Source organism: Lissotriton helveticus, chromosome 10, assembly GCF_964261635.1.
Source record: "Lissotriton helveticus chromosome 10, aLisHel1.1, whole genome shotgun sequence".
Lineage (NCBI taxonomy): Eukaryota > Metazoa > Chordata > Amphibia > Caudata > Salamandridae > Lissotriton > Lissotriton helveticus.
The window spans coordinates 1,125,375,832-1,125,388,153 of NC_136071.1; the positions used below are offsets into that span (position 1 = coordinate 1,125,375,832).

Below are 12,322 nucleotides of genomic sequence, written 5' to 3' on the forward strand. Positions count from 1 at the left end.
TGAGGGGATTGTCTTGCACCAATATAGTTCACAGGTAGAAAATGTTCAGTGTATGTAGTTTCCTTGTGGCAGTGGGGTTGCAGTGTCGCCAAATGACACTGCAACCCCAACAGTACAACATCCTTAGTGAGTCTGCCACAGACATGGTGTAACATTATATAATGCACTCCGGTGACTGCTCACACCACAACCGCTTAGGAAAACTAACACGAATTTGCTATTCTCAGACTGTTGACGTTTAGAACTGCATAAACTTAGATTTGGCATAACACACAATATCAAGGTCCTAGAAGTTGTGTCTTCGACTGCATATCTAAGCCAATTAATAATGCAGAGCATTGATTGAAAGGTTGTGACCGTGTAAAAGGAAAGACTGAAGACTGTGTTTTTCCATCGGCAAGAGACACTATAGCTTTACCCATTGCTAAACATTTGTGAGGTTAGCAGTAGTAAGAGAAGGCACGTCTGTGAGAGGGCAGACTATGGTTGGCGAAAAGTTAGCAGTTTCGGTTGATATATTATATTGTGAACAAAGCTTCAATAAAATACTTTTAACTACAGTTTTTTTTTTTTTTAGCATTTACAGGCAAATGGTCTTCAGCTTCAAGACCCCTGCTGCCGACACCACCAACCTACAGGCAGGAACCATGGAAAGAACAAGAATATATTTCACAGGTAGACGGATTTAAAATTGATGTATATTTATGCAGTGGGTGACGTAGTGTTTATAGCTTTAATGGAAAACCGGCTGCTACACTTTAGATATTTAGCCTGTGACTTAGTCCTATTGATAAAGAGGAATAAAGATACATTGTCAAAAGGAAAAACATTGCTGCAAAGAATCTGAAGTCAGTGGTTGAAAAGGCACACAATTCGTACCCTGTCAGCATTTGCTTAGCACACCGACCATAATATTATAGGCTTCTTCTTTCCTTAAATTTCCAGTGCTGTTTGTTTAGCCATTGCAGATTTATTGAGTTTGTTTGTGTGTTATGTTTTTCTGGGTAATTGTTGCCTACACAGAATAGGCATTTCTAATGACCTTTCCCCCTACGCCCCCAGTCATTTATCGTTATTTGGCACTTTAATGATTAGACATCATCTAGAGCCTACACTTCGAATTCCATCTTTAAGGAGGGGAGACCCCTTTATTGATGCAAAGGCATATGTTTGTGTTACACAGTGGCTCAGAAGTAGGAATGTTGTCCGCTTTTAAGGTTGAATCTTATAGTTTGTACATTTCATCGTGAGTTCAAGTTCAGTCTTGGAGTTTAGCTCTGTCCGTTATGCCATACTTTATAGCAGTAGTTGCCAACCTTTTGACTTCTGGGGACCCCTACTTTTTTTTGTTTGAATCTGATTTTTATGGATTTTCATTTAACAGCGCAGACATACACAGAGCAAATCACATGCTGTTTTAGCCAATATTAGCTGGTTACTTAGTAGACAATATACGTTGATACAGGGGAGACCTGGACATAGCTGCGCCTCTAGTGGTGACAGTCATTAGTGCAACTGAATTTATATATGCCTCACATGTTGACCTCTGGTGGTGTTTGCAGTTACTTAGTACCCAGATTCACCCCATTTGTTCTCTCAGTAAGTGCTGACCGTGGTAGTCTCCAAACAGGGGAGGTGGGCAGTAATGAATTGGGACAAAGTAAAAACAAAACAGGTAGTTGTATGTCTAACTGGAGTGCTTTCTGGTCCCCCACATCAATGCATCCTCTCTGCTCTTGATTTTTGGATCATATTGATGTACGCCCTGAAACCCGTGCCGGGTGATGCATGAGCTTGCCCACCAGTAGTGGATCCTCAATTACATCTGCGTCCAGTACCTATGTTCCTCCCCTAGTGTGTGCTTAGGGGTTCTACTTTAATTTTGGGTCGATGTGCCTACCGCAGTGTTATCAGCGCTTTGTAGCTTACACAGAATCACATTCCAGTTTGTACCTATTTGGGTCCTACGAATCCCAGTGTGTCCTCACGATGCAGCGCACCGCTCTCTGCTTTAGCCCATGTCAGCAGGGAGCACCTCCAAGCCAATATGTGAGGGGGCTCAGGGGCCTTCCATTTTCTAGTGATCAGCTGCTTATTTACTGCTATTACCAGATCTAGAAAGTTGAAGGTCACCTTGTGCTTTTTATTTCTACGGTAAAGGTGTAGGATATAGGTCTCCCCATAAAAGGACTAGTCATTCCATGCAATTGGAGAGGCCGTCCGCCACCGCATTCCAGTATCTCTGAAGGCGCCGACACCCCCATAACATGCTCCTCAAGTCCACATCTATAAGGTGGCAATGAGGGCAGGCAGCATCACATCGATTGAAATATCTGTTGATTTTAGCCAGGGTGAGATATGCTCTCTGCATGATGTAGTATTGTATCTGGCAGAAGCGCACATTCCTGGGGATATGTACAAGTCCCTCCAATACAGGGCCCATTCGGGGTCCATGAGTAGGTGATGCAGGTCCCTCTCCCAGTGACATCTCAATGATGTCAGTGTGATTGTGGTGTGCTGTCAAAGTAAATTGGCAAACTATTGTGTGAAATATCCACCTCGCCCCATCACATGCAAGTACTGGATTGTGAGATGTGTTCGGGGCTCGTTAGCTATGTCTCCTCATTGGGTGGCTAGGGCTGCCAAAAGCAAACAATGCAGCAGTAATTGGCCTGGTTGTGACCCATCTTCCTCTACTAGCGTGGCATATGGTCCCCCATGTCCTGAATCCCCGCATCCTGCCAGCCGCGTAGTTCAACTGCCGTAGTGATCGTGCGCCCCCTAGGCGTGCCTTCAGTTGCAAAGCAGGCGTGTATGGTTTCACGCGCCGGGTAATATATAAGCACCTTCGATAGTATCTGTATGCGGTATTGAGCATCAGAGGTGCTGGTAACTTTGACTTTGCACAGGGGTTGAACCGGTTAACCAGGGTAGTTACGGACTTAGGGTGGCAGTGTGGCTGCTGTGTTAACGTAGCTGGCAGTCGCCACCCATTGCATCTGCGCCGGGAGGTAGTACTGCCCCATTTTGGGCGCTGCTAGGCCTCCTTGATCTGTTGGCAGGTAAAGTTTCCTGATAGCTACCCAGTGGAGAGAATTACCCCAGAAGAAGTCCGATTTTTTTTCTTGAGGGCGCGAAAGAACAGCCAGGAGTTGTAGAAGGGTAAGTTTGCAAAGTATTAGAGGAGTCGCAGTAGGATCACCATTTTAGTGAGAGACACTCGGCCCGCCACTGATAGCGGGAGTGTGCCCTAGAAGGACATTTGGGAACAGACAGCTGTCAATGCTCTAATGTATCGTACAGATTCACATCAGGTTTGCCTGTGGTGCATGGAGTCTAGTTACGGATCTATGGCCTGCAGTGACTGCCCGTGAATTAATCCAGAGGCCAGTCGTGACCGTGAGGCGAAACTACAGATCGCCCAACATTGAAGACTTTGCGTCGGGACCGGTCTAAGCCCAAAGGTCAGTTCTGGAATCGATCATCATCATCACTCTCCAAATCCTTGGGTAAGTTAAAAAAAAAAGTAAACAAATAAAAAATCCAAGCAGGACTCTCTAAGGGTGTTGCCATGCCTCTTGATCTCATCCCGAAGTCGGTCAACATCTTAGCCAATCCTGCAACTTGTCGCCGCACAATCTGTTTCCGGGGCCGCCTACAACTCTGCGGGAGATTCAAGAGTTTAGCAAGCCCATGTTTTGAATCTTTGGATCCCTTTTGACTCATTCTAGCGTGCCTGCAGGCCCCACTGAGCTGAGAGAGGCCTTCCATCTGGGAAACAGTTACCTGGTTTTCCCTCTGCTCCAGTTTGACCCTCTGTTATCATTGACTGACTTCCTCCAGTGCATTCATGCACTCCAGCTCCACGGTTTATGCCAGTCCCCACAATACCAACATCTGTGCCAACGGCAAAGTGCATATGATAGTGGTCTCTTAATCTGATTCGGTGCTGCCCCGAATTCGAACAATGCTGCATTCAGCATCTTTTGACCCACAGCTTTTGCCTCCTCCATCTTAGCCACTTTACGTCCCTGTACCGTAAGCAAGGTCTCTTATAATACATTCCTTGTTTGCATTAGACTCTGACAATAAGTATGATGCAGGAGATGAACTTGTGCAACTCTGCCATGAAGAGAACTGGAGTGAGGACTACCAAGATGCAAGTGGCCTTGACACATTCCCTGACAGATGCCTAGTTTGTCCCCCGACCTGGGCCTTGTCTCACCCCCATGCCCTGCAACTTAGGAAAGTACTTGCTTAGTGATGGTCATGCGGAGAGCAGCCGAAGTTCTTAGCCTCAAGCCCTCGAACTTGAATGTCAAGACAAAATTTGGACTGAAGTCCTCCAGCCAGCCATGCCAATAATTGGTCCCGGTTTCCTTTAAAGAGTCCCTTACTGATACTTTTTTCGGAGCCTGGGCCAAAGCTTGCTTTGGTCCCCCTGTGAGTGGTCAGATTGCACAGCGCCATAGCCCTTATCTTGGTGACTCCCCTTTTTTAACACTGCACCTATCCCTGAAAATTTGATGGTGGAAGCTTCCACAAGTTGGACAAACCCAAATGCCTTCCCAGATAAACGACTATGAGGTTTTTTAGATTGTTCCAAAATTGCTGGGCGCACTATCCTGTAATCCGCATGAGTAGTAACAAATGATAGTAATCAGTTGGGCAATGAGGCGAGCGGAAAATACCTCTGAACCGCTCAGCGTGGACTAGCAAGGTAGTCTACTGGACAAAAACAAACTCTGTTGCCTCTTCACTACAACAAGTTAAAGAGAGCTATGTAACAGCAGTGTAAATTTACAATAAGACAAATAATGTATGCATCATTCTTTAAGCAGGTTAAGTGACTCTTGGAACACGGCGACCGGGAAATAACGGAGGGGGAATTTCAACCTTTAGGCACAGTTGGTTTGAGTTTTGGATACAGCGCACACGCCGTTTCCATTACTCGTTCTCCTCCCGGTAAAGACTTACTAACAAGCGTAAGAAGATTCTCTTACGCCTTGATTGCGACTTGCAAAGCTCCTAACTACACGAACCCGGCTGGGTCGTGTCCTATCATTATTTGATACCTTTCAGCAACGAGGGCACAAGACCTCACAGTGCCACTAACCGGATGTTATTCAAGTTATCTGGTGTGATCGATAGACAATAGACCTACAAACGATTGAAAGTTAGATACTCATCCTAGAACAAGCCCTGAAGATTCGCAGTGTGTGTGTTCCCTGCGATGAAACACGTGTCGGCTGATATTTGGAACAAATAAACAGAAGTGCGACTTCAAGAAAAGACTTTCCTAATTGTCGCACAGTCGACGGAATGATCTGTGATTTTCTCAAAGAGTTTCTTAACCTGCTTAAAGAATGATGCATACATTATTTGTCTTATAGTAAATTTACACTGCTGTTACATAGCTCTCTTTAACTTGTTGTAGTGCAGAGGCAACAGAGTTTGTTTTTGCCCAAATGCCTTCCCAACTACCTCCCTGAATATGGAGTCTAAGAGAGTGCAGACCTTCAGGAAGCAGGTAATTTCTACTACAGTTTTGGCTGTCCGGTCAGTCGATTCCTTTTGGGAGGCTATTCCAATACTCTCAGGTATTCCCAGGGGTCCTGAAAGAACTTCATCTTGTACTGAACCGGCCATACAGGATGGCTGTAATGCTGCTAAATTTAGTATCGGTTGTGGCCTATATAACGCAGATTGCATTGGGCAATCCATTAGCATCCCAACAGTTGTTATTCCTAGCTGAGATCAACAAGTTTTAAAGCGATGCCCATTTGTCCCTTATGGACGTTCCCTTTGGTGGGACTCAACTTTTTGGGATAAGCTAGACTTCGCTATAGAGCTTTTCAAAGAAAGCAGGGTCGCAGAGTCTTAGGCTTCTCTGCTCCGCCACAGCAGCCGCATCAGCCCTGTCTATCTCTCCCCAGCTCTGGTAGGAGTGCTCCATACAGAAAGGTAGTTCTACCTCAGCAGATTTCCCAGCCGTTTTGTGGCTGAGGCCGTGGCACACACCAACCCTGCTGTCAGTGACACTGCACGAGGCAATCCACTGCCTCCCAGCCCCACCTGCCAAACCCTTTTAATGTTCCCCTGGTGGACCACAGCCACCCATTTGAAGGCAGGATCCAGCGATTTTAATTTTTAACTAGGTTGGTAGGCCATCCCGTTGGACAGTTGGATCCTGCAAATTGTTCTCAAGTGATATACCCTACCCTTTCTGTCCATCCCAAAGCACCCTCCACCGTCCTAGGAACACCTGACATAGGTCCATCTTAGAGCGGGAAGCGCAAGCACCTTTGGCCAAAGGGAATATCAAGTGGGTACCTGCAAAAAGAACAATAGATGGACAGAATGCATAACCGTGTCATACATTCAACCCAGTACAGAGATCTAGGCCTAAATCCATCGTTTTGTTGCTCCCCAAGCCATTCCAGTTTGACCCCCAGCCATATGCAAATCATTCTTGACGCTGCGCCCAATGGGAACAGTCTAGCTCGAACTGCCAGGCCAGGTCCCCCCCTGACTGGAAACAAACATCCTAGGACCTGTTTCAGAGTTTCACCCCTCATCAGCCAGGATAGCTTGACTCTAGTGGCATGGAGAGCATTGGACCTACGTCTGGGCATACCTGTCCCAATCGAGGTGACAAATGCAAAAAGAACAATTGATAGACGGAATGCAGAACAATGTCATACATTCACCCCAGTAAAGAGATCTGAGACTAAATCCATTGTTTTTTTTGCTCCCCATGCCATTCCAGTTTGAACCCAGCCATTCGCAAATCAGTCTTGACCGTGCGCCCAGTGGTAAAAGTCCAGCCTCTATTGAGAGTGTACTGGCATCGGAGGTGCATTATTACACCCGCTACTTTCAGGTGCCAAAGGAGAAGAAAGGCTTTTGTTCTATTTTAGACTTGTACCTAATGGAGGTCATTTCATCCAATGTCAACACACAAGTACCTCAGATTTTCTTAGATGACTTTAATCTCCACTGCAACAACGCAAACGATCATGGTGTAGGCTGTCTTAAAGCGTTTGTCAGACCAGGAGCAAGCTCAATTCTGCGACAGTCCAACTCACGACAAGGGAGAGACACTGGACCTCATAGCAATAACGAATATAGTCTCATTATAGTCCATCCCCCTTTGTGCCTGGACTGACCATCACTGCATTCTCTTCTCCATCAATATCGAGGTAATTCCAAAAAGGGGCCAACCCTCAAAAACAAAGCCATGGAAAAGGAACTTACAAAATATCAAACTCATCACCTTGGTAAACAGATGCAACTCTGCCCTGGCCCCCACAACGGACATAACTGATGTACATGACCTCACAGCCTTCTACAGTTCCACTATGCTTGAAATCCTGGACCCTACAGCGCCCAACCAAGAAATAAATGTATCCTCCAAAATTTCCAAACCTTGGTTCAATGAGACCCTGAACTCTGAGCGACGCAAGTTAAGAGCTGCTGAGCGACTTGGAAATCAGCACCCACCACTGATTACCTAGATCACCTTAGAAGGTTAAGGAACTCATACAACAGGAAGATTCTTAAGGCCAAGACCAACTTTTTCAAAACCCAGCTGAACCAAGCAATCAACTGTCCCCAAAAACTTTTTGAAATAGTCAAGCAACAAGCATGCAACACGACTAACTCTATGGAACTAAACGTCCTGGCAACACCTACCTGCGAAGAGCTTTCCAATTTCTTCAGTGAAAAGACTAAGGCCATCAAGCTCGACATCCAATTTAAGAAGACTCTCCCACAACCTGTGGTCCAGGATACTGAATCTTGCACACAACTCAAGATCCATTTCAATACTCCAGGGGAAGTCACAAAAAGCAATGTCTCATGGCACACCTTCTCGCCAATCTCTCAACAAAAAATCTATAACACTCTTCTAGCAATCAGCCCCTCCAATCACTCGTCTGACCCACTTCCTCCTGCTCTATTCAAAATGATAAAAACAACTATCCTACCACTATGGGCAAAAATTGTAAACAACTCCCTGAGGCAAGGCTCCATACCGGACTGTCTTAAAATAGGGCCGGTCACACCTATGCTAAAGAAATCCAGCGCCACCCCATCTGATCTTAACAACTACTGCCCTATATCCAACATCCCCACTTTGGCGAAACTGCTGGAGGAATGTGTACAAATTCAATTATCCAACCATATTGAGAATTACAACCTCCTAGACAGTAACCAATCTGGCTTTCGTCAAGTTCACAGCACAGATTCTGCACTCACAAACATAATGCATGACACACTAAAAATGCTTGACCGCAACAAATTATGCCTAATGATACTTCTTGACTTATCCTCCGCCTTCGATACGGTCAAGCATGACAACCTATTGTACCTATTGGAACAAAGGATGGGCCTCTCGGGAACCATGTTACAATGGTTCTCCTCCTTCCTAAATACCAGAACACAAAGATTCAAGATAAAGAATTCACTCTCTCAACCCTCCGCGGTCACCCTGGACGTTCCACAGGGATCAGCCCTATCACCTATTCTTTTCAACCTATTAACGGAACCCCTGGCGAACGCATTGAAATCTGCGAATATTCTATATCACCTGTATGCGGACGACACCCAACTGTATTTAAAAATCTCCACTAGAGAAGACTTCATTTCCCTCAACGCTATTCTACAAAACACGCAAATCTGGCTCACTAACAAACACCTCATGCTGAATACCCCAAAAAACTGAATCTGAAAGAGACACGTTAGTATTAGATTCCTTACCTTAGAATATCCCCAGGCGTCAGACTGGATCCGGAAAAGTTTGCGTAGCAGTACCCTTGCGCGTCGGTAGGCGTCGTCTGCGGCTCCGCGTCCGTCGTTGGCGTCGTGGGCGCCGTGATGACGTCGTCGGAGTACTTAGACGCCGCCTCCGCGTGCTGACTTCAGTTCTTCTTTTTTCCGCGCCAGCAAGCGCAGATCTGGAAAAAGCAGTAACCCTAGTCAATTTTTGACTAACTTTTTGATCCTTTTTGATTCCTGTTTCGAAGTCTCTCGACTCCGAATCGGTGCCTTAGGGATGCCCGGCTTCAAGCATTGTGACGATTGCGACCGGCTGATGTCGGTCACGGATCCTCACCGCGTGTGTTTGTCGTGTCTGGGCGTCGACCACGACGACAAGGCCTGCTCCGACTGTCGGGCCCTCTCTTCGAAAGCCAGGCGGGAGCGGTCCCGTAGGCGCCTCGAACTCCGACAGTCGGTCCCGCGCCGTGAGAGGTCCCGATGCCACGGGAGGTCGAGGGACAGGTCGCGGGCCCGGAGCCACCACAGCTCCGAGAGTAGGCCTCACTTTTCTGGGTCGAAGTCGTTAGGTAAGAGGCACAAGAAGTCCAAGCGGCGTCATCGCTCCTCGGACCCCCCCCACGCGCGATGCGGCCGGGGGTTCGGGTGACACAACTCACCGCGTCCACATACCCTCCGGTCCCTGGGCTGAACGCGACGCCGGAGGAGATCGAACGCTTCCTCATGGCCATGAGGAACCTCTCTCCTCCGACGGGCTCCGCGACGCCTCCGGGCCCAGCGGACCCGTCTGGGAGCCCTAGCGGGTCGGCGGCTCCCCGTTATCCCGACGCCGCCGGCGCCTTCAGGCCCGGCGCCGAGGGGTCCAGTTGTTCCGACGCCGCCGGCGCCTTTGGGCCCGGCGCCGCAGGACGCCGCTGGGTCCCCTTCGGGATCTGGTTCGTCGCCGGTGGATCTGACGACCTCCCCGGCGTCGGACCCTCAGGTGTCGCCTCCGGCGCCCGCTCCGGGCCGTGCCGGCCCCGGTCCTGCCCCCATTCCTGTTCAGCCTTCGGGACGGTCCCGATGGGCGCCGCTCCAGACGTCGTTTGGTGAATTTCACTTTTATGAACAGGCCCCATTGATTGAGAACCCTGAATTTCAGGAGATGGGTGATGAGGAGGACTGGGAGGGGTCTGAGGACCCTCTGACCAGGGAGTGTCAGTCTCATGAGGACTGGACAGGAGACCTTGGGGATGCCAGTGGCCTGGACACCTCTCCAGACACTGGTTTTGTCTCCCCTCCTACCGTGGCTTCGGAGGAGGGGGCAACTTATAGTGTGGTGCTACGAGGGCTGCCAAGGCCTTGGGCCTTGTGCTCCCCGTCGCGGCCGTGAGGACTAACCTCCTCACTGAGGTCCTTAAACCGCAGGCAAGCTCAACCGAGCCTCTGCTGCCCTTAAATGAGGCCTTGACGGACGTTCTTTTGGGCACCTGGTCCAGGCCCGCTACGGGTTCGCCCGTAGATAGGAACGTGGCCAGACGCCACCGCCCAGCCCCGGGCGACCCATGTTTCCTGTCCACCCACCCCACCCCCGAGAGCCTGGTCATCCAGGCCTCCAATTCCCAAAACGCATTCCCGTCGGCCCCGCCGGATCGGGAATCCAAGAGGTATGACCAGTATGGGAAGAAAATCTTCTCATCCCTGAGCCTCGGCCTGCGGTCTTCCAACACCGCCTGCCTCTTGGGACGTTACACCCACTCTGTGTGGGATAAGGTCGCGGAAGTGCTGCCAGAGTGTCCGTTGGAGGTACGGACCAAACTCGGCCAAGCCCTTGTGGAGGGCCGGGACGCAGCAAAGTACTCTATCAGGTGTGGGCTGGATACCACCGACTCGCTAGGCAGAGCGATGGCAACGACGGTGGCGGTCAGATGCCACGCCTGGCTGAGGTCCGCCAACTTCTCGGCAGATGTCCAGAACACGCTTATGGACATGCCGTTCGATGGCCGTCGCCTCTTTGGCGACAAGGCAGACCATGCGCTTGAACGTTTTAAGGACTCCAGGGCTATGGCCAAGTCCTTAGGCCTTTCGGGCCAACGCCAGCAACCGGCTGCCTATCACTCCTTTCGTGGCCACGGAAGGGGTGCGCCCACACGCGCTGCCAGCCACGCACCGCAGGGCAATACCCAACGCGGTGGCGGCCGTGGGAACCGCCGGCCGGCCGGTCGGGGGCAACGGCGACGTCAGTCCACACCTTCCCCCACAGCATCCGCCTCAAAACCCTCCTAGTCCGTGTTTTCAGGCCCATGTGACGCCAGTGGGGGGGCAGGGTTCGCCATCACCACCTCCACTGGCGCACTGTCACATCGGACAGGTGGGTGCTGCAAATCGTCCGAAGGGGCTACTCCCTCCCCTTCGAGGCGACTCTTCCAGCCATGCCACCGCAGAACCACCGTGTATCGGGGGATCACTTGCGACTTCTGCAGGAGGAAGTTACGGCCCTCTTGGCCAAGGGGGCCATCGAGCGCGTTCCTGGGCCAGAAGTAGGGTGTGGTTGCTACTCCCACTACTTCCTGGTACCCAAGAAGGGCAAAGGGGGCCTACGCCCTATCTTGGACCTACGGAACGTCAACGGCTTCCTCCGGAAGGAGAAGTTCAAGATGCTGACACTGGCTCAGGTCCTTGCTGCCCTGGACCCAGGAGACTGGATGGTAGCGTTGGACTTGAAGGACGCTTATTTTCATATCCCCGTCCTGCCTGCCCGCCGGCGCTACCTGCGGTTCATGGTGGGCCACGAGCACTTTCAGTTTACCGTGCTCCCCTTCGGCCTTACCAGCGCCCCACGGGTGTTCACGAAAGTGATGGCGGTGGTCGCAGCTCATCTGCGTCGGTTAGGGGTTTCAGTCTTCCCCTACCTCGACGACTGGTTGTTGAAGGCGGGCTCGCCCCAAACAGTCGTCAGCCACCTCCAGACGACGGCAGACCTCCTGCATCAGCTGGCGTTCTCCATCAATGTGCCGAAGTCACACCTGTGTCCCTCTCAGAAGCTCCTCTTCATCGGAGCGGTTTTGGACTCGGCGCGGTTTCGGGTTTATCCTCCCGAACAGTGGGTCCGGGATATTCAGGCTCTGATTCCCATCTTTCAGCCATTGTCCCGGGTCTCGGTCAGGTTGACGCTGCGGCTTCTGGGGCTGATGGCCTCCTGCATCCTACTGGTGCATCACGCCAGGTGGCGGATGCGGGCTCTGCAGTGGGACCTGAGGTTTAAGTGGGCCCAGCATCAGGGCAACCTATCCGACCACGTCCTGATCTCTGAGGGCACTGCGAGACAGCTGCAGTGGTGGCTTACGGACCGCGATTGGGTCAGCGGCAGATCCCTCTCCCATACCCAACCGGAGCACGTAGTTGTGACGGACGCGTCCCTCCAGGGCTGGGGAGGCCACTTGGGAGAGGCGGAGATCAGAGGCCTCTGGTCTCCGGCGGAGACCCGGCTCCACATCAACCTGTTGGAGCTCAGGGCGATTCGTCTAGCACTGAAGGCATTTCTCCCCTCTGTCTGGGGAAGTGT

General features: G+C 50.4%; 1 protein-coding gene across 1 annotated transcript in view; it reads left to right on the forward strand.

The window, feature by feature from the left end:
* Positions 1-12,322, forward strand: part of TOPAZ1 (testis and ovary specific TOPAZ 1) — a 2,142,665-nt gene that overhangs the window by 614,584 nt on the left and 1,515,759 nt on the right. Inside the window, exon 7 of the mRNA XM_078663910.1 lies at positions 578-675. Within this exon, the coding sequence (XP_078520036.1) occupies positions 578-675 (98 nt within the window). The remainder of the gene's footprint in view (positions 1-577; positions 676-12,322) is intronic.